The sequence below is a fragment of the Gopherus flavomarginatus genome, chromosome 10 (genome assembly GCF_025201925.1).
Source record: "Gopherus flavomarginatus isolate rGopFla2 chromosome 10, rGopFla2.mat.asm, whole genome shotgun sequence".
In the NCBI taxonomy this organism is placed as follows: Eukaryota; Metazoa; Chordata; order Testudines; family Testudinidae; genus Gopherus; species Gopherus flavomarginatus.
In genome coordinates, this window is record NC_066626.1 from 1,766,984 (window position 1) to 1,786,543 (window position 19,560).

The 19,560-nt window shown below is 60.2% G+C and overlaps 1 protein-coding gene across 1 annotated transcript in view; it reads left to right on the top strand.

Moving 5' to 3' along the window:
• LOC127030055 (nck-associated protein 1-like) overlaps positions 1 to 19,560 on the top strand; it is an 83,279-nt gene that overhangs the window by 46,736 nt on the left and 16,983 nt on the right. Inside the window, exons 6-23 of the mRNA XM_050915964.1 lie at positions 560 to 697; positions 1,130 to 1,182; positions 1,915 to 2,073; positions 3,274 to 3,330; positions 3,860 to 3,875; positions 4,417 to 4,520; positions 6,716 to 6,848; positions 7,070 to 7,151; positions 8,304 to 8,362; positions 8,940 to 8,950; positions 10,423 to 10,555; positions 10,958 to 11,077; positions 11,758 to 11,897; positions 12,912 to 13,043; positions 13,686 to 13,904; positions 15,282 to 15,340; positions 16,100 to 16,182; positions 16,738 to 16,818. Coding sequence (XP_050771921.1) covers positions 560 to 697; positions 1,130 to 1,182; positions 1,915 to 2,073; positions 3,274 to 3,330; positions 3,860 to 3,875; positions 4,417 to 4,520; positions 6,716 to 6,848; positions 7,070 to 7,151; positions 8,304 to 8,362; positions 8,940 to 8,950; positions 10,423 to 10,555; positions 10,958 to 11,077; positions 11,758 to 11,897; positions 12,912 to 13,043; positions 13,686 to 13,904; positions 15,282 to 15,340; positions 16,100 to 16,182; positions 16,738 to 16,818 — 1,779 coding nt within the window. The remainder of the gene's footprint in view (positions 1 to 559; positions 698 to 1,129; positions 1,183 to 1,914; positions 2,074 to 3,273; positions 3,331 to 3,859; positions 3,876 to 4,416; positions 4,521 to 6,715; positions 6,849 to 7,069; positions 7,152 to 8,303; positions 8,363 to 8,939; positions 8,951 to 10,422; positions 10,556 to 10,957; positions 11,078 to 11,757; positions 11,898 to 12,911; positions 13,044 to 13,685; positions 13,905 to 15,281; positions 15,341 to 16,099; positions 16,183 to 16,737; positions 16,819 to 19,560) is intronic.

Sequence of the window (19,560 nt, forward strand, 5' to 3'; positions counted from 1 at the left end):
ACCCCTGCTATAGAATGTCACAGACCCCGACTCCCGACTCTGTTCTTCCTGAGTTGTCCCCTGCACTCAGTTGAACCCTGGGTTCAGTGGCTCCTCCTGTAAGATTTGGGGAGGGGTCTTTAGATCTGGACAGGCTTGTGCCCACCTGGAATTCAGTAAGGCACAGCTGGCATGCAGTTGTGCCAGCCTGTCCTGGTGTGCATATGTGCTTATGCTGACAGTGCACGTGAGGGGCTGGACGCGGCTTGTGGGGCAATGTGTGTGAGACCGGAAGTGTGGTATGGACAGCTCCTGGCTCGCTCCAGATTCGTAGCCAGGGGCAGCTGAGATCTGAACCTGCCCCAGCAGGTCTGGCCCGACATCCAGCCCCAAACCTAGCTCCACATAACGCTTTATGCCTGGCCCCAGGCCCCCTATGGTGCTATCCTCACCTGAGAGCAGCACATGGTTACGGGCCCATTTCTGGCCCCCAGCATTCCTTCTAGGAGGTTGTGTAGTTGTAGCTGTAGCTGTTGTATTGCTGCTGCTGCCTCTGCTAACTGCCCCCTGCCCCTTCCAGGCCGTGACCAGTGCACTTCTGTCTCTCCATTTCCTCTTTGTCCGGAGGAACCAGTCAGCCGAGCAGTGGCGCAGCGACCAGCTCCTGAGCCTGATCAGCAACTCGGCCACCATGCTGAGCCCGGCCAGCTCGGATGTCGTGAGTCTGGCCTTCCGGAGCCTGGGGGTGCAGAGCTCAAGGGGTGTTGCCCGCAGGACACTGTATGATGGCTCTGCCCGCAGCTGGCTCGCCCAGCTGAGGAGATCCCAGGGGGCTGGGACAGACCCCCACCCCTTGTCCAGCAGTGTAGGGACCAGTGTAGGGACTCCCAGCATGCATGGCCGATCCCTCTCTGTGGGGAGCGAGGACAGTCGCCATGCCAGGGTGCCTCTTGGTGCAGCCATTCCGGTAGGACCCGGTGATCCCAAGTGCTTGGCCATGGGGACTAGGGGGCTGGGTCAGCTCACAGGTCCAAGGGGGCAGTGAGGGTCAAGAGCCAGGACAGCGGCTCTGCCCGTGTCCGTTCCTACTGGCGAGTGGCTGGGAAGGGCCATGGAGAGCAACGCTGAGGAACGGCCCCTCTCTCCACAGACGGCCTGCGAGTACCTGTCGCTGGAGGTGATTGAGCGCTGGATACTGAGTAAGTCACTCTGCACCTAGTGGGAAGGGCGCTCGGGGGGGCCCATGCCCCACCTGGCATCCACCCATCCCCATATGCACCCTTCACAGTACGAGGCTCCCAGTGTGGTGGGCAGGCAGTTGGCAGGGAAGGGTTAACACTCATCATGTCACCTGCCTGGTCCTGGGGGATCAGGCAGGTCCCACCTCTCTGAAAGTTACAAGCACCAGAGACCAGAGAATGCCCAGCCCAGCCAGGAGCCCGGCCCCGGAGCCCTGCCCAGCCCTGGCCATTACCTCACACTAGCAGCCCCAATCTGGGGCCTTGGTGCTGGGGATCGCTGCCCCTTTTGGCACAGCAGCACCCGCATCTGCTGACCTCTGGATGCCTGGCAGTGCCTGCTCACCCCTGGTGATGGGAGGGGGCAGGATGGGGAGTTGGGGTTGGCGGCTCCTCTGTGCCCCTTGTGCCCCTGACCTCCCCCTCACTATGCCCCTTCCCCTCCTGTACCCTTGTGCCCTTCACCCCTGCCACCTACTGTATCCCTGACATGCCGCACCGCAGGGTCCCTCGCCCCCTGCCGCCCCACACCCAGTGCCCCTCATCCCTGCCGCTTCCTCCCAGTACCCTGCCATGCACCTGCAACCCCACCCCCTGTGCCTCCTGACCCCTGCTGCCCCAGCCCCTATGCCCCTCACCCCTGCTGACTCCTCCCTGCGCCCTGATACCTACTGTATGCCTGCCATGCCCCACCCAGGGGCCCCTCGCTCCTGCCGCCCCAGCCCCTGAGCTTGAACCCGCAGTGCCTGGAGCTCTGGAAGCTGGGCCTGCAGGGCTCGCTCTACATCAGCCTCATCCGCGACAACGCCCTGCAGATCTACAAGGTCACCGAGGAGTTCTTCGGCCGTCTGAAAGGGTAACAGGGCGCTGGGGGGGCAGCAGGTGGGGGGTGCTGGCATGCGTGGGGACTGGCATGGGCATGGAGGGTGGCTGCTGGGGCAAGGCAGGTTGGGGGTGGAAGGCAGGTGGTGGGGGCAGGGTGCGTCTGGCAGGGAGACGGAGCGAAGCTGCTGAGGGCAGGGCAGTGGGCAGCTGGTGTGGGTGGGTGGCTGGTGAAGGTTGGAGGGGGATCCCCACCAGACCCAGGGGAAGGGCAGGGAGCGCCCAAAGTGACTAGTACAGTGTCCCGGCTCCCAGGATCGGTGCCACACCCCAGCTTTGGGACAGGCCCTTGGAGGGACCCCTTTAATGTGCCGGACCCCAAGGTGGTCTCACTTCCTCCAGGGCAGCCATGGGACCTCCCAGCCTCCTGAGACTGACGCTCGGGGCTCCAGCCCTCCTGCCCCACCCTGGGAGCTCTGCTCAGCAGCTCCCTGAGCCAGGCTCCTGGTGCCGCTGGGTCCCCTCGTCAGAGCCGCCCCTTCCCCATCTCCCCCAGCCCAGCTGTGTCCCCTGGAGCCCAGTACTGGAGTCCTCAGCAGAGCGACCCAAAGGGGAAAGCACAGGCTGACCTGGCCAGGCCGGGACCCCAGGGAGCTCCTTTTTCAGGCCTCATGTCTCCCTCTCTGACTTCCTCCCTTCCTCAGCTCCCAGGGGCTGGGGGTTCCTTCCAGCAGCCAACACTCAGTCACCCACTCCCCTCCGCCCAGGCCTGCTCTCCAAGGGAGCCTGCTCCTCCCACTTGGCCCTGGGCACGAGGTGTTACTGTCCTGGTGACTGGGCTTTCCACTGAGATGGGTCAGCCTCAGCCAGACTTTTAGTGACCTTCAGGGTCAGCTAGCCAGGCAACCCTCCCTCCCTGCCTCATCTCTTAGCCAGCCCCAAGTGCAAACTTAACTCTTGTGCCCTTCATAGGGTAACAGTGAACAGTCTGGGGGAAACTGAGGCACGTACGGGCATCAAAACTATTTCAGAAAATTCCCACTTTGTCACATGCAGCAAAGTCTGTGCTGGAGTCTGGTGGGTTGGGGATGGTAGGAGGCTGAGCTGCGCTGGAGGCTGTGCCAGGGGCTCTGCTTCAGGGGGCTGCACTGGGGGTTGTGCTAGGGCTTTGCTGGGGTCTGGTCTGGCTGGGGGCTACCCTGGTGATCAGCACTCACTCTCGCCCCCTCCTCAGGTATGGGAAGCGGGTGGCCGATGTCAAGGAGTGCAAGGAGCACGCTGTGGCGCACAGGTAAAGGGTGCCTGGGCCTTGAGCACCATCCACACTTGGGTCCTGGGTCATCCATGGGGATGGAAGTTAGTGCCTGCGGTGGGGAGGTCCCCTTGGCACTGGTCAGTGCCCATTGCAGTGTGAGCAGGGCAGGCGTCCAACACGCCTCTGCTAACACACAGCACCTCGTGCTGCTCTAGTCCTGCCCCACTGCCCTACCCATGCCCCCAGTCCCCCCCCCATAGTCCCTGCTATCCCAGCCCTGGGCTCCTCCACCACCGCCCTCCCAGTGCTTCCAGTCCCGCTCCGCAGCCCCTGCTATCCCAGCCCTGGGCTTCCTTCCAGCTCTGACAATGCCCCCAGTCCTGCCCCACAGCCCCTGCTATCCCAGCCCTGGGCTCCCTCCCAGATCTGACAGTGCTTCTCAAGCCCGACCCATGGCCCTTGCTGTCCCAGCCCCACACTGGTTTCAGGGATGAGAGATATTTGACCCTCATTACTCCTCTGATGTGGCTGCCCCACCCAACCCCCCTGCATGGCCCTGCTGTAGCCGCATCCACGATGGAGTGAGCAGCCTTGGACACCCTGGTGCTGGACTGGGCTGTGGGGTGGGCATGGAACTGAGGTGGGGGTGGGCAGTGCAGTGTCCAGCGCAATCACTTCCCCCCGCCCCAGGCTGTCCCTTGTCCCCGGTCCTGTGACAGGTTTCTCCCCCTTGGGTTCTGAGCCTAATAGCCCACGTGTCCCACAGCTCAGACATAATTTCCTGTACCATGGTCTGGCAATACCAGGACAATCAGCTAGTTCTTAGCTCTCGGCAGAGCCCCCCTTGTCCCTCTGCAGTGCCATAGGGAGGAAATGGTCAGGCACAGGGTACGTGTGGGCCTGCCTGCGTCGCGGGGCCATGCCGTGAGGTTTGTTTCCTCTCCGTTGCCCCTGTGAAGTGATTCCCCTCATCCCAGGTAGCCCTGAATGACCCCATGCCCCTGGCTGCCCGTGAGGGGAGGTTATTTGGCTCTGATGGCCCCTCCCCTGTTTGCTGTCTGGTTTGCGGTGGTGCCTGTGAGCCCTGCCTGGAGCTGACCCCACCGATCTCCGCCCTGCCAGGCTCTCTGCGTCTTCGTGGCGCTCTCCTTGTGCCGCGACGAGGTGAACTGGCTGGTGCGTCACGCTGAGCATGTCACCAAGACCCCTGAGGACTACGCTGGCAGGTCAGGGCAGGGCCAGGCTTGCAGGAGGCGGGGTAGGACTGGGGGGATGGGACCTGGGGTGTCCTGGGCAAGGGGTGATGGTCCAAGGTGAAGTCTGGTTGTCAGCGAGTGGGGGGTGGGGACAGGCTCTGGGGTGGTCTGGATCTTCGGGGTGGGCCAGACCCTGGGTGGGTCTGGTTCTGGGTGTGACAGGCTGTGCTGGGTCTGTCAGGGGCAGGCCAGTCCCTGGGTGGGTCTGGCTATTGGGGCTGGAGGACCCTGAGGGTGCCTGGCTCTGCTTGGGGGAGGGACCGGCACTCGGGGGGGTCTGGCTCTGTGGGCGGGGCCAGGCACTGGGAGGGTCTGGTTCTGTGGGGGGGGGAATTAGTGGGGGCTGGCTCCGTGTGTGGGGCTAGGCCCATTGTGGGGTCTGGTGCGGAGAGGGGGAGGCGCTGGGCAGGTCTGGCTCTGGGGAGGGGAGGCAATGTGGGCGGGTGTCAGGCTCCTGAGCGGGACAGGCCCATGGTGGCTCTGTGCGGGGTAGGCACTGGGAGGACCTGGGTCTGGGGTGGGGGGGGAATTGGTGGGGGCTGGCTCGGTGTGTGTGTTGGGGGGGTAGGCCCATTGTGGGTCCGGCGTGGAGAGGGGGAGGTGCTGGGCAGGTCTGACTCTGGGGAGGGGAGGCAATGTAGCGGGGTGTCTGACTCTTGAGGGGGACAGGCCCATGGTGGGTCTGGCTCTGTGGCGAGTAGACACTTGTGGGGGGCCTGGTTCTTGAAGGGGACAGGCACTAGAGGGGGTCTGGCTCTTGTGGGGGGGGAGACAGACACTATTCACTGTAAGATATGGGAGGCTGTGTGGGTCCATGCTGAGTGGGGTGCACTGGACCCATTGGCCCCCTGAGCAGAGGAGAAGGTTGGGGTTTCTGCTCAGGGCCCCGCAGCATGGGGGCCTTGGTTTGGGGGTAGGAAATTGAACCAAGTGACATGGCATTAATTTGTGGCCCTGGTGACAATCCTGTGCCCAATTCAGCCAGAAGCGCGTGGCCCATACCCTAGCACAGGTGTGCAAAGGGGGTGCGGCTGCTGCAAGGCCCAAGTGGCACCTGCTCTGGCTGGCGTGGCCTGAGAGGATGTGGGCCAAGAGCAAGCAAGGGGAGATGGGAAATGACCCCTGCGGGGAAGAGGAGACGCTGTGGATCCTGCCCTGGGGGTTGGGAAGTCGGCAGCCCCAGCACTGCAGGCCAGACTGCTGGCAGGAGAGCTAAAGCAGCTCCCTGTAGCATTGGAAAATACTCTGGTGAAACACTGCAGGTTCTCCATGGATTATCTTCACACAGAGCAGGTCAAAGGGCAACTGCATCACAGTCCCTAGTACCTGCTGCCAGGGAAATGGAAAAGGGTGCATTTAGGCTCCTCAGTCTAGCAGACAAACGTCTGACGTGCTCCAGCGGCTGGTCGCTGAAGACGGCCCGCGAGCTGATTTTCAGTGGCGTTCACGCTGCCCTGGCCACCAGTCTGGAGGGCTCTGCATTTTAATTTAATTTTAAATGAAGCTTTTTAATCATTTTAAAAACCTTATTTACTTTACATACAACAATAGTTTAGTTATATATTATAGACTTATAGAAAGAGACCTTCTAAAAACGTTAAAATGTCTGACTGGCATGCAAAACCTTAAATTAGAATAAATAAATGAAGACTCGGCACAGCACTACTGAAAGGTTGCTGACCCCTGAGCTAGACACATTCAGGCTGGAAATAATGAAATCACTGGAGCAGATTACCCAGGAGTGCGGGGAGTTCTCCACCGCTGGCAGTTTCGAAAAGGTCTGCTTGAGTTCGAACAGAAATGCATTTGGGGAAGTCCTGTGGCCTGCGGTACTCAGGAGCTCAGACTCAGTGGTCAGAGGGGACCCTTCTGGGCGTGGAATCTACAGGGGAACGCTTGGCCGGTGGGTTGGTCAGCACTTCTCTGGACACCTGCGTGGGGGGGTGGCTGGAGTCTCATGGCACTGTGGTGGGCACGGGGCTGCCCTGGGTACTCTGTTTCCAGCTGGAGCTGTCAGATTCGGATCAAGCCCTGCCCGCCCCCAGGTGCGGCGATATGGGGGGAGGGTTGTGGGATTGGTTCCCCAGTGACTCTGGCAGCAGGAGCCCGGGTGCAGCACTGCCTCCCTCAGAGGAGCCTGATCCAGCCCTTTGTCGCCCCTGCAGTCACATCGCCGAGCTGCTGTTCCTCATGGAGCAGCTGTGTACCCTGGTGCACAGGCATGGCCCAGTGATCCAGCGCCACCACGTCCAGTACCTGGCTCGCTTCGACGCCCTGCTGCTCAGTGATATCATCCAGGTATGCCGAAGGGAAGGGCTCTGAAATACATGCAACCAGGACCCCAACAGTGAGACATGCAACCCTGGGACGGGAAAATTCTCTGGAGCTTGGGAGCCCTGCACTAGCCAGCCCCATCTCTGGGAAGGAACGCTGCCATTGCCATGGGCTCTCCACAGCTCAGAATGCGCCCGCCCCACTGCTTGTGAGAAGCCCCCCTCAGCTGTGCCCATCTCTTTCAGAATCTAACCGTCTGCCCTGAGGAGGAGTCCATCATCATGTCATCCTTTGTCAGCACCCTGTCGTCTCTCAACTTGAAACAAGGTACGCAGGTGCCCCCATGGCTCCCTGCTGCACCCGGAGCAGCAGGTCCCTCCATGGGGTGTGCAGGCGCCAGGCCATAGCTCCAGCCCAGAACATAAGAACATAAGAACGGCCATACTGGATCAGACCAAAATTCCATGTAGCCCAGTATCCTGTCTTCCGACAGTGGCCAATGCCAGGTGCACCAGAGAGAATGTACAGAACAGGTAATCACCAAGTGATCCATCCCCTGTCGCCCATTCCCAGGTTCTGACATACAGAGGCTAGGGACACCATCCCTGTCCCTCCTGTCTAATAGCCATTGATGGAGCTGTCCTCCATGAACGTATCCAGTTCTTTTTTGAACCCTGTTATAGTCTTGGCCTTCACAACATCCTCTGGCAAGTAGTTCCACAGGTTGACTGTGTTGTGTGAAGAAATACTTCCTTTTGTTTGTTTTAACCTGCTCCCTATTAATTTCATTCGGTGACCCCTAGTTCTTGTGTCATGAGAAGGAGTAAATAACATTTCCTTATTTACTTTCTCCACACCAGTCATGATTTTATACACCTCTATCATATCCCCCCTTAGTCGTCTCTTTTCCAAGCTGAAAAGTCCCAGTCTTATTAATCTCTCCTCATATGGAAGCTGTTCCATACCCCTAATCATTTTTGTTGCCCTTTTCTGTACTCTTTCCAATTCCAATATATCTTTTTTGAGATGGGGTGACCACATCTGAATGCAGTGTTCAAGGTGTGGGGTACCATGGATTTATATAGAGGCAATATGATATTTTCTGTTTTATTATCTACCCCTTTCTTAATGATTCTCAACATTCTGTTAGCTTTTTTGACTGCCACTGGCGCTGCACATCGAGTGGATCATTCAAATGAGTGGGAAAGTGGGCAGCCCGGATGGCTGGGTTCACCACCCCCTCCAAGGCCCTGTCTCTGCCCCTGCCGCTGGGGGGCAGGAACACAGAAAGTAGAGTTGCCAATTTTGATTGGATGCATTCCTGGAGATGTCATCACATTACATAATCTTTAATTAAAGATTAATCTTTAATTCTTGGAGACTACAATCCTGGAGGATTGGCAACCCTAGCTCAGAGGGGAGAGCCCCCCGCTCATGGGGCTGCTGACGCCTCTCTAAAGCTGCTTCTCTTTCCTGCAGTGGACAAAAAGGAGAAGTTCGACTTCTCAGGGCTTCGCCTGGACTGGTTCCGGCTGCAGGTAACTCCCTCGCCAGATGTTTGCATCTCCATTAGGGACTGGGCATCTGCCAGGGTGCACACACCCCACTCAACCCCCTGCCAGGCCTGCACCAACAGCCCCTCCCTGACCAGATCCCTGCCAAGCCAGAACCAGCAAGCCCTCCCCTTCCCTGCTCAGCCCCCTGACAGGCTGCAACCGGCAATCCCTGACCTCCCGCACCCAGCCCAGCCCCCAGCTAGGGTTGCCAATCCTCCGGTTTGGCTGAGAGTCTCCCGGAATCAGGCTCCATCTCCCAGAGGCAACTGAACCAATCCGGGAGATTTTAGGCTGCTAAAAGTCCAGTCAGTGCTGCGCTGGAGCTAAGGCAGGCTCTTTACCTACCCTGGCTCCGTGCCGCTCCTGGAATGCGGGCCAGGAGGGTCTCTGCGCGCTGCCCCCGCCCTGAACAGGAACTCTGTAGCTCCCATTGGCTGGGAACAGGGAACCGTGGCCAATGGGAACTGTGGGAGTGGTGTCTGCAGGCAGTGGCAGTGCGCAGAGCCACCTGGCCATCCCTGAGCCTAGGAGCTGCTGTCAGACATACCATCGCTTCCAGCACCACATGAGGTAAGTGCTGCCCGGCCGGAGCCTGTACCCCACACCCTCTCCTGCACCCCAACGCCCTGCCCCAGCCCCCTCCCCCACCCAATCTCCCTCCAAGAGCCCAGATGCCTCCTGCACCCCAAACCCTTGCCCCAGGCTCAGCCTGGAGCCCCTTCCCACATTCTGAACCCTCGACCCCACCCTCCAGCCCAGAGCCCACACCCACTCCCACACCCCAACCCCCTGCTCCAGCCCGGTGAAAGTGAGTGAGGGTGAATGGTGAGGGAGAGCGAGCGATGGAGGGAGGGGGCTGGAGTGAGTGGGGGCGGGGCCTCAGAGAAGGGGTGGGACGGGGGAAGAGCAAAGGCATTTGGGTTTGTGCGAGTAGACCAGGGGTAGGCAACCTATGGCACGTGTGCCGAAGGCGGCACGCGAGCTGATTTTCAGTGGCACTCACACTGCCCGGGTCCTGGCCACCAGTCCAGGGGGCTCTGCATTTTAATTTAATTTTAAATGAAGCTTCTTAAACGTTCTGAAACTCTATTTACTTTACATACAACAACAGTTTAGTTGTATATTATAGACTTATAGAAAGAGACCTTCTAAAAACGTTAAAATGTATGACTGGCACGCGACATCTTAAATTAGAGTGAATAAATGAAGACTCAGCACAGCACTGCTGAAAGGTTGCCGACCCCTGGAGCAGACAGTTGGCAACTCTACCCCCCACCACACCCACATCAGCTCAGGGGCCAGTGCTGGGCCTGCCTCAACCCCATCAGTGCCTCAGTTTCCCCGTCGCACCATTTGGTGCGGGAGAGGATCTACTACCCTCGGAGCCGTGGTGTGAGGCCTGTTCACTGACTTTTCTGGGCAGGGGTCGCTCTGGGAGCACTGGACAGTCAGATGGCGGGCAGGAAGAGTTGGTGCAGCTAGCCCAACAGTGTTGCTAAGGCCTGGCTTCTGGCCCTGTGCTTGGCCCATTCAGACCTACGCCCCCCAGAACCTGGCTCTGATCCAGGGTATGAGGGACTGAGATGCAGCTGCAGAGGGCACAGCAGCCAGTGGGATCCAGGCCTCTGAGCAATGTGAAGGGGCTGGGGTGGTGCTGCTCACATGGAATCACATGCACGCACACACAAACACAGAATCACACACATACAAGCATGGAAGCACATACACATGGAATCAAGCACATACACACAAACACGGAATCACACACACCTGGAATCACACACATACGCACAAATACAGAATCACACACGCAGAATCACATGCAAACACCTACATGGAAAAGCACATGCACACACAGACAAACATGGGACCACATGCACATGGACTCGCACATGCAGACAAACACAGAATCACATGTATACAGAATCACACACATACACACAAACATGGAATCACATACACACACCTACATGGAGAGCTGTGTGCGCACACACAGACTCTTCCTGCCCCAGCTGTGCTGATGTGTCCTTCTACCCCGACAGTTTCTACGTCCGCCCCTTCGAGAAGCTGTTTGCTCTGACCATGGAGGAGCCGGCCATGCTGCGCTTCACCATTGTCTTCCCGCTCGTCTGCAGCCACTTTGCCCACTGCACCCACCCCATGTGTCCAGAGGAAGTGCGTAGCTGGGGGGTAATGCATGAGGGGGGGCACTGCCTGGGGAGAGCCTGGGGAGCATGCATGGTGATGCATCGGGGAGGTACAGGGGACGTGCATTGGGATTTAGAGGGGACATGGGGACACGGGTGGCAATATAAAGGGGAAGAACCCCCCCGTGGGAGGGCCAGGGGGCATGCATGATGATCCATGTGGGGAGAACTTGGGGGGGAGGGGTGGGCAGCCATGCATAGAGATGTGTGGGTGAGGAGCAGGGGGAGGACACAGGACAGCGCATGGGGGAGGGGCAGGGTTGCCTCCTCCATGGGGTAAGAAACTCAGTGGCTGGCGTTTGGGATCTGTGGCTGGAAGGTGCCAGGTGGGGGAGCAGAGCCATGAGCCGTCTTTGGCCTCTCTCCGCAGTATCCTCACCTGAAGAGCTGCAGCCTGGGTCTATGCAACAGCTTCCTGGAAGAGATCGCCAAGCAGGCTGCCAACTGCATCATGGACACATGTGCCGAGCAGCGCAAACTCAGTGAGCAGGTGAGGGGTGTGGCACGGTGCTGGGGGGTGTTGGGGGATCTGCCTGCCTGTGGGCCCCTTTGCGAGCAGGTGAGGGGAATGGGCATGGGCATGGGGCTGGGCGGTACCAGGGGAGCTGCCAGACTGGGGGCATGTCAGTGAGCAAGGGGGTTATGGGGCGTGGCATGGCACTGGGTGGGTTTGCTTCCAGCCGGGAGTTTGTTGGGCAGGTGAGGGGCACAGGGTGTGGCATGGTCCTGGGTGGGGTACCTTGTTGAGGTGAGAGCTAAGTGCACAGCAGCAGTTGCATGTACCAGGATTGCTCACCATCTGGGCGCGCTGACTGAGGCTTGTGGCCGGCCCTCCACAGGCTGCTCTCCAGGCTGGCAAAGCCCTGCGGGGCTGTTTGGTGCTGGGGGCTATAGAGATGGCCGTGGTTGGAGTCATGTAGCCTTGCCAGGGAACAAATGGCCAGTGACTGCTGCTTGTTGAGCACTGGCGGCGGTGGGGGTGGGCATCAGTGTGGCCAGTGGCTCCGTGGCAAGACGAGCCAGATGCCAGGCAGGTGGGATGTGTCCTGCACCAGGACTGGGGTGTGGGGGAAGGGGACCCTATGTGCGTCTGGGGGGCTGCCAAATCCTGGCCCTCCATGCTCCCAGCCCCTCCCTCGCTCAGAGCCCCTGTCTCTATCTCCTGGGAAGCTGCTACCCAAACATTGCGCCTCCACCATCAGCAAGGCCCAGAACAAGAAGGCCCAGAAGCAGCCCCGCAACAAGGGGGAGCCGAAGCGGGACAAGCCAGGGGCTGAGAGCCAGAGGAAGGACCGGATTCTGGTGAGCAAGTAAGCCCACCACATGGGGGTCTCCCAAGGGGCATTAGAGCTGCTCTGCCATCCCTTGGGGGTGGGGGTTCTCCCCATTCAGAGGACTCCTCCCCCTGTGCTTCAGATGGCTGGGGTAACCGGGCAGTGGGGGGACAAGGTTCTGGGTCCCCAGAATGGCTGATGGCTCAGATCTGGGAAGCGATACTGGCACCTGGCCCTTCATAAGCACCCCCAGCCTCAGAGCTGCCCCGTTGCTCCTCAGAGCGGAGGTGGGGTGAACCCAGACATCCGGGCTGCCTGTCGCCCCTCAGAGTGGAGGTGTCGGTGAACCCAGGCATCCGGGCTGCCCACTGCCCCTTGGAGTGGAGGTAGGGTGAACCCAGGCATCCGGGCTGTCCATTGCCCCTTGGAGCGGAGGTAGGGTGAACCCAGGCATCCAGGCTGTCCATTGCCCCTTGGAGTGGAGGTAGCGTGAACCCAGGCATCAGGGCTGCCCACTGCCCCTTGGAGTGGATGTAGGGTGAACCCAGGCATCCGGGCTGTCCATTGCCCCTTGGAGCGGAGGTAGCATGAACCCAGGCATCTGGGCTGCCCACTGCCCCTTGGAGCGGAGGTGGGGTGAACCCAGGCATCTGGGTTGTCTGTCAGCCCTCGGAGCGGAGGTCGAGTGAACCCAGGCATCCGGGCTGCCTGTTACCCCTTGGAGCGGAGGGGGTGGTGAACCCAAGCATCCGGGCTGCCTGTTGCCCCTCGGAGTGGAGGAGGTGGTGAACCCAGGTATCTGGGCTGCCCGTCACCCCTCAGAGTGGAGGGGGTGGTGAACCCAGGCGTCCGGGCTGCCCGTCGCCCCTCGGAGCAGAAGTGGGGTGAACCCAGGCATCTGTGCTGCCCGCTTTCCCATTCATTTGAATGATCCCACCACATTTGGGGTCTGGGAGCTAGTGTGCGTTGGGCTGACAGGTGTGGGGGAGGGGCCCGGGCTCCAGAGCCATTTGCGGCGAGCGGTGACCGTGCCGGCGTCTCTGCCCCCAGTGTGGACAAGCTGCAGCAGGTGCTGAGCGAGCTCTCCCTGAGGATCAACCACGTCCCCAGCTTCACCGTGTTCGAACACACGGTCACACCGGCCGAATATCTCAGCAGCCATGTGGAAACGCATCTCAATAGGTCCATAGGCCCCGTGGCTGGCTGGGTGCGGCGTGTCCCTGCACAAGGCCCGTGAACCTCAGGCAGACGGGGATGGGAGCATGGCGGGTCCCTGACTATGACCCATGGGTGGGAGGAGGACATGTTGCGTTCCTGCCCACAACCCTTGGGCGAGTGGGAATGGCAGAGTGGTGAGTCCCTGCCCATGGCCCTCGAGCAGGTGGGGAGGCAGACACAGCAATGCCCCTGTCAGTGGCCCTCTGGCAGGTGGGTGGGGAGGGGGGATGCGGTGTGTCCCTGTCCATGGTCCTCGGGCGGGCGGGTGGGGAGGGGGGCACAGCGTGTCCCTGTCCATGGCCCTCGGGTGGGCGGGTGGGGAGGGGGATGCGGCGTGTCCCTGTCCATGGCCATCAGGTGGGCGGGTGGGGAGGTGAAAGTGGCGTGTCCCTGTCCATGGCCCTCGGGCTGGGAGACTGAGTTGGCTATTGGTACTGTTACATCCACAAGCCCCAGCCAACTTCTGAGCTGAGTTGTGCTGGGAAATGCCCATTTGCAGGGAACATGGGAGTGGGGCTGGGTGCTTTCAGCGGGAAGGTTGTGGGCTCAGCAGATCCACTCGGAGGTCTGTGTGGGACCCCCTCTGAGCCCCCCATCCCCTTACAGATCCTTTGTGTGGATGGCCAGCTACAACCAGGCTACGCAGGAGATTGCGTGGCCCTCTGAGGTGCTGGCTGGCCTGCACTCCTACCTCGTCTTCATTCAGTCGCTGAGGCACTTCACATGCGTGGACTCCAGCTGCATCATCCGCAATGTCCTGCTTCAGCAGACACAACCCCTGGACTCAAGCAGGGAGCAGACCCTCACCACCATCTACACCAACTGGTGGGTGCCTGGGCTGGGGGCAGCCTGGCCTGGGCCACCGGACAGGAGAGAGCCCTGGGTATCCCTGAGCCATGGGGCAGGAGAGCCTGGGAGATGCCTGGAGGGATGGGGGAAGTGGGAAAAGCTGACCTATGAGGAAAGGTTGAAAGTCTTGGGCATGTCGAGTGTAGAACAGAGAAGGCCAAGGCAGGACTTGACACCAGTCTTTAGCTACGGTCAGGGCTGTTCCGAAGAAGGCCGAGGCCCAGTTGTTCTCCATGTGCATTGATGGGACACGAAGGAATCAGCTGTTTGCAGCCAGGGAGATCTCGGTTAGATAGTGGGAAAAGCTTCCTGGGGTCACTGGGCTCTGGAGCAGGCTCCGAGGGGGGTTGGGGAATCCCCATCACTGGAGGTTTGTAGGAACTGGTTGGACAAATCCCTGTCAGGGATGGTCCAGATGTCCTGCCTCTGTGCCTGGCCTCTTGTGGTCCCTTCCAGCCCCATATTTCTGTGGTTCTGTGCACCTGGGGGGATTTCATGGGGCAGGAAAGCCGGTGCTCGGAGAGCGATGGGTGGCCCTGCCCAGCATGGGGACAGCAATGGGAGAAACAGTCAGGCCCCTTGATCTTGTACTTTCTGGGCAAATAGGGCTGGGGAGAAGAAGGAACAAAAACCTACTTCTAGAGCTAACAAGGGGGCAGGCTGCCCACGTGAGAGCTTGCCTTAGCTAGCGCCCCTCAATCCTGACCCACAGCCTCTGCTATCTCAGTCCTGGGCTCCCCACACAGCTCTGACAGTGCCCCTCAAGCCTGACCCACAGCCCTCTGCTGTCTCAGCCCTGGGCTCCCATCTCCCCAGTTCTGTCAGTGCCCCCCAATCCCAACCTGCAGCCCCTGCTAGCCCAGCCCTGGGCTCCCCACACCTCTGCCCGGGCCCCTGAATCCCAGCCCGCAGCCCTCTGCTATCCTAGCTCTAGGCTCTCCCCAGCTCTGCCAGTTCCCCTCAATCCCGACCCACAGCCCTCTGCTGTCCCAGCCCTGGGCTCCCTCACAGCTCCGCCAGTGCCCCACAGTCCTGACCCATAGCCCCTGCTAGCCCAGCCCTGAGCTCCCCCCAGCTCTGTCAGTGTCCCTCACTCCTGACCCGCAGCCCCTGCTAGCCCAGCTCTGGGCTTCTCCTTAGCTCTGCCAGTGCTCCTCAATCCTGACCCGCAGCCCCTGCTAGCCCAGCTCTGAGCTCCCCACACATCTCTGCTAGTGCCCCTCAATCCCATCCCGTGCTCACACACCGGTACAAGGGAGTTCGGGCTCTGGCCGGGCAGACTCGGAGCAGGCTGGGAGAACAGTGCTGGGCCTGGCTGTCCGCTGTAAGTGGAGGCTTTTTGGCTCCATGCAGGTACCTGGAGGCGCTGCTGCGCCAGGCCAGCACTGGGGCCATTGTGCTGTCCAGGGCCGGCTCCAGACACCAGCCCATCAAGCACGTGCTTGGGGCAGCACCTCGGGACTGGGAGGCACTCAGGGTTTGGTTTGGGGGTTTTTTGGTTCGGCCGCGCAGCGCTGGGGGGGCAGGGACTTGGGCGACGCTTGGGGGGCGGGGCGAGGCGGCGCTATTTGTTTTTGCTTGTGTGGGTCAGAAATATTTGATGCGGATCTGGTTGGGGTGAAGGGCCCTGGCAGAGCTGGGGGCTCGGGAGGGGGGCTGAGGGTTGGGGTGAGGGGCACTGGCAGAGCTGGGGGCTCAGGAGGGGGCCTGAAGGTTGGGGTGAGGGGCACTGGCAGAGCTGGGGGACTCACGGTTGGGGTGAGGGGCACTGGCAGAGCTGGGGCCCAGGAGGGGGATGAGGGTTGGGGTGAAGGCACTGGCAGAGCTGGAGGCTCAGGAGGGGGGTGAGGGTTGGGGTGAAGGCACTGGCAGAGCTGGGGGCTCAGGAGGGGGGTGAGGGTTGGGGTGAGGGGCACTGGCAGAGCTGGAGGCTCAGGAGGGGGGTGAGGGTTGGGGTGAAGGCACTGGCAGAGCTGGGGGCTCAGGAGGGGGGCTGAGGGTTAGAGTGAGGGGTACTGGCAGAGCTGGAGGCTCAGGAGGGGTGTTCAGGTTTGGGGTGAGGGGTGCTAATTCCCAGGCATAGTCCCAGGGGTACATTGTACCCCATTTGTTTTGCAGCCGTCTCTCCTGTGTGTCCTCTCGATTCACCCCCCACCCCGTCTCTCCCCCAGCTGCTGACAATGTGCTGAAAAGAATGACCATCATCGGGGGGATCCTGAGCTTCCGCTCCATGGCACAGAGTGGGCTTCGTGAGGTGGGTGCTGGCCTATTGGTGGGGGTGGGGGGAGTGAAGCTGAGTGAGTCCTAGGCCAGCATGTCTGTGGGGGGGTCATTCAAGGCCAGGGTGCAGGAGCTGGCTGCCCCCACTGTGCACCAGCCTGAGAGGCAGCATTGGAGCTGTGTGGGGCAGGCCTTTCACACTCTTCCTGGAGCATTATGGGTGTGTGATGGAGGGGAGTCACTGACCCCCCCCATGTATGCTGGGGACGTGGCTGGGCAGGGGTGGTGAGTGTCCCACATCCCTCTGAGGACAGGTCTCTGGACAGCTCTGCCCAGGTGGCTTCTGGAAAGCAGGGACAGTAACTGGCCCCAGCCCCTCTCTGGGGTCAGTGGGGAGGGTTTGTTGGCTAACACCTGTGCGGTGCTTGGCGAGCCTCAAGCATTGCATTGCTCCTTTCCTGCACTTGGCTACTGGACAGTTGTTAAAGAGCTGCCACGTCCCACCCCAGAGGGTGCCTGGGGCTGCTACATGAGAGGGGGCGAACTGTGTCCATTGCCATCTCAAGGGCTGGCTCTCTTCTCGCTGCAGGTCTTCTCCAACCGCTGCCCGTTCCTGATGGGCCCCATCGAGTGCCTGAAGGACTTTGTCACCCCAGACACGGAAATAAAGGTGGGGACGACCCTTGTGCTTCTCTCTACTGTGGGTGGGCTCTGTGGCTAGGCGGGCAGATCAGAGAACATACTGGGCTGCTGCACAGGCAGCCTCCCCTGCTGTCCACATCCGGGCCCTGGAGTGACTGGCCCGGGCATCTCTCCTCCTGCCAGGGGCCTTTACCCCAGCTGGGGATCCAGAGTGCAGCAGTGTGTGCCAGGCCCCACAGCCCTAATCGTGGGCTGGGGGTGGGGTTGTCCAACCACATGGGAGATGCCCCTTCCCCCAGGAGACAAAAGTCCCAGCTCCCCTCCAACCTGCATCACAGCTCAGGTTGACCTGGCTCAGGTTCTCAGGAGCAGCCACCGGGGCTCTGCAGACCCAGTTGAGGATGGGTGAGGGGTTTTGCTGCATGAACCAGAGTTCTCTCCTCGGCACCTGAGTTAATATTTATCCATGAGCGTGATGGAAACTCTGGGCCTGAGTTCAGCCTCTGCCCATGCTGCAGAGATGGCAATGCTGGACGCCTGCCTGCCGCAGAGGGGGGTCTGGGTCTGTCCGAGCCGTCGCCTTGCAGAGCCTGGGCCAAGCCTGCTACAGTGTCCACAGGGCTCTCAGCATCGTCCCAGCCAGCAGCAGCCTCCCCAGATCAGTCACTGCAGTCTCCAGGCGGGGAGTGCTGGGGGCTAGTGGTTGCCTGTGCCTGGGCCAGTGATCGCGGGTGCTGCAGAGCAGAGGAGCACTCAGAGCTTGCCGGGAATCCTCTGCCCTGCCCTGAGGGAACCCAGGCCTCGAATGGTGCAGAGACCCAGGGTAAGAAATGGAAACGCCCCCCAAATCCCACTCCAGTGCCAGGACTGGGTGGGCCTCGCTGAGAAGCTGTTCTGTGAGTATAAGCCTCAGGGGGCTCCACTACCAGAGGGCGGCTGGCCAGAGCTGCACTCTGGGAATGTGTCATCTCGGCCTCATGGGCCTTGGTGGCAAAACTCCCCTGACGTCAGTGGGTTGCGGTTCAGCAGCCCACAGTCCCAAGGGCTGCCCTGGCCAGACAATCTTGTGTTGGGGGCCCTGGCGGGTTCGTTGGCCTCCAGCCCTGGGTGGGAGTGGAGTCTCCTCTGGAGAGTGGGTGCCAAGGCAGCCTGACATGCCACAGGTCACTTGGAGGCCTCTCTCGGGCTAGGCAGAGGCGTGTGGCGTGTTGTGCTCAACCCTGCACCGTTGCTCTGAACAGGGACACTGCGCTGCCAGGGTGGCAGGGTCTGGGGATATTCTGTCATGTGGAGAGGCCTGAACACTCGCTGTGTCCTTGGGGTTGGAGCACATTGTGAGACTCGATAAACTGTGAGCCAGAGTTTGCCCTGGGCTCAGCGTGGGTGGCTCCTATGGGCAGAACGGGGATGTGCAGATACTGTTGGACGCTGACTGGTCCATACTGCTCTTGTTGCCCCGCTGGTGCCTGGGGGGGTGGTATGATGTGTGAGCACGGTGGGCTCCTGCTGGCTTTGGCGGACAGGCATGTTCTGGTGTGGTGGGTCCCTCCCAAGGTGGCTGCTCACAGGGTTGTGTCAGTTCAAATTGTGTTTTCCTGGCTGGGCCCCACTTTCAGCCCAAAGGAGCTGGTGTTGTGGGGTCCTCGTGGAAACCAAGGGGACATGCCTGTTAGATGGGACCCATCCTTAGTATCGATATTTGAGAGGTCGGCCTGAGGATAGTGGCAGAGCAGAGCAGGCCTGTGTTAATGACACAAAGTGTGAACGGAGAGCAGGGTGTGTGTTAATGACGTATGGTGAGAATGCAGAGCAGAGCAGTGTGTGTGTTAATGATGCAGGGTGTGAATGCAGAGCAGAGCAGTGTGTGTGTTAATGATGCAGGGTGTGAATGCAGAGCAGAGCAGTGTGTGTGTTAATGATGCAGGGTGTGAATGCAGAGCAGAGCAGGATGGGTGTCTTGAAGCAGGGTGTGAATGCAAAGCTGGGCTGTGCATGTGTGTGACGAACTGGGACTGCTCTTAGTGTGGTGTGTGAATGCTGAGTGGGGAGTGTTGGCCTGAGAGGACGGTCTGCACTGGGGGATGGGAGACCAGCCTTGAGGAAAGATACCTGAGCATGTAACATGAGAACCCAGGAAGGGGTTAGAGGCCAGGGTGACACCTCTGCCCGGGAAGCTGAACAAAGACTGGGAGAGGAGACGCTGGGGGGAGAGAGGGAGTTTTCAGGAGTTGGCTAAGGAATGGAGGGAAGCGCAGACGGGGCTCTGATTCCCCAATGGGGCTGTGGTGCCCCTGGGACCCCAAGATGGACCTAATTGGGGAGGATCCTGTTGTCCGTGCCTGCAAGACCTGTCTTGGACTGTGTTCCTGTCATCTAAATAAATCTTCTGCTTTACTGGCTGGCTGAGAGTCATGGTGAGTTGCAGGAAGCCGGGGGTGTAGGGCCTTGTGTTCCCCCACACTCCGTGACAATGTGTTAATGACACAAGGTGTGAATGCAGAGCTGGGCAGGGAGTCTGTTAATGTAGGGTGTGAATGCAGAGCAGGGTGTGTGTTAAATCACACAGGGTGTGAATGCAGAGAAGAGCAAGGTCTTTGTGTTGACACATGGTGCCAATGCAGAGCAGTGTGTATGTCAATGATGCAGGGTGTGAATGCTGTGCAGGGTGTATGTTAATGATGCAGGGTGTGAATGCCGGGCAGGGTGTATGTTAATGATGCAGGGTGTGAATGGTGGGCAGGGTGTGTGTTAATGAAGCTGGGTGTGAATG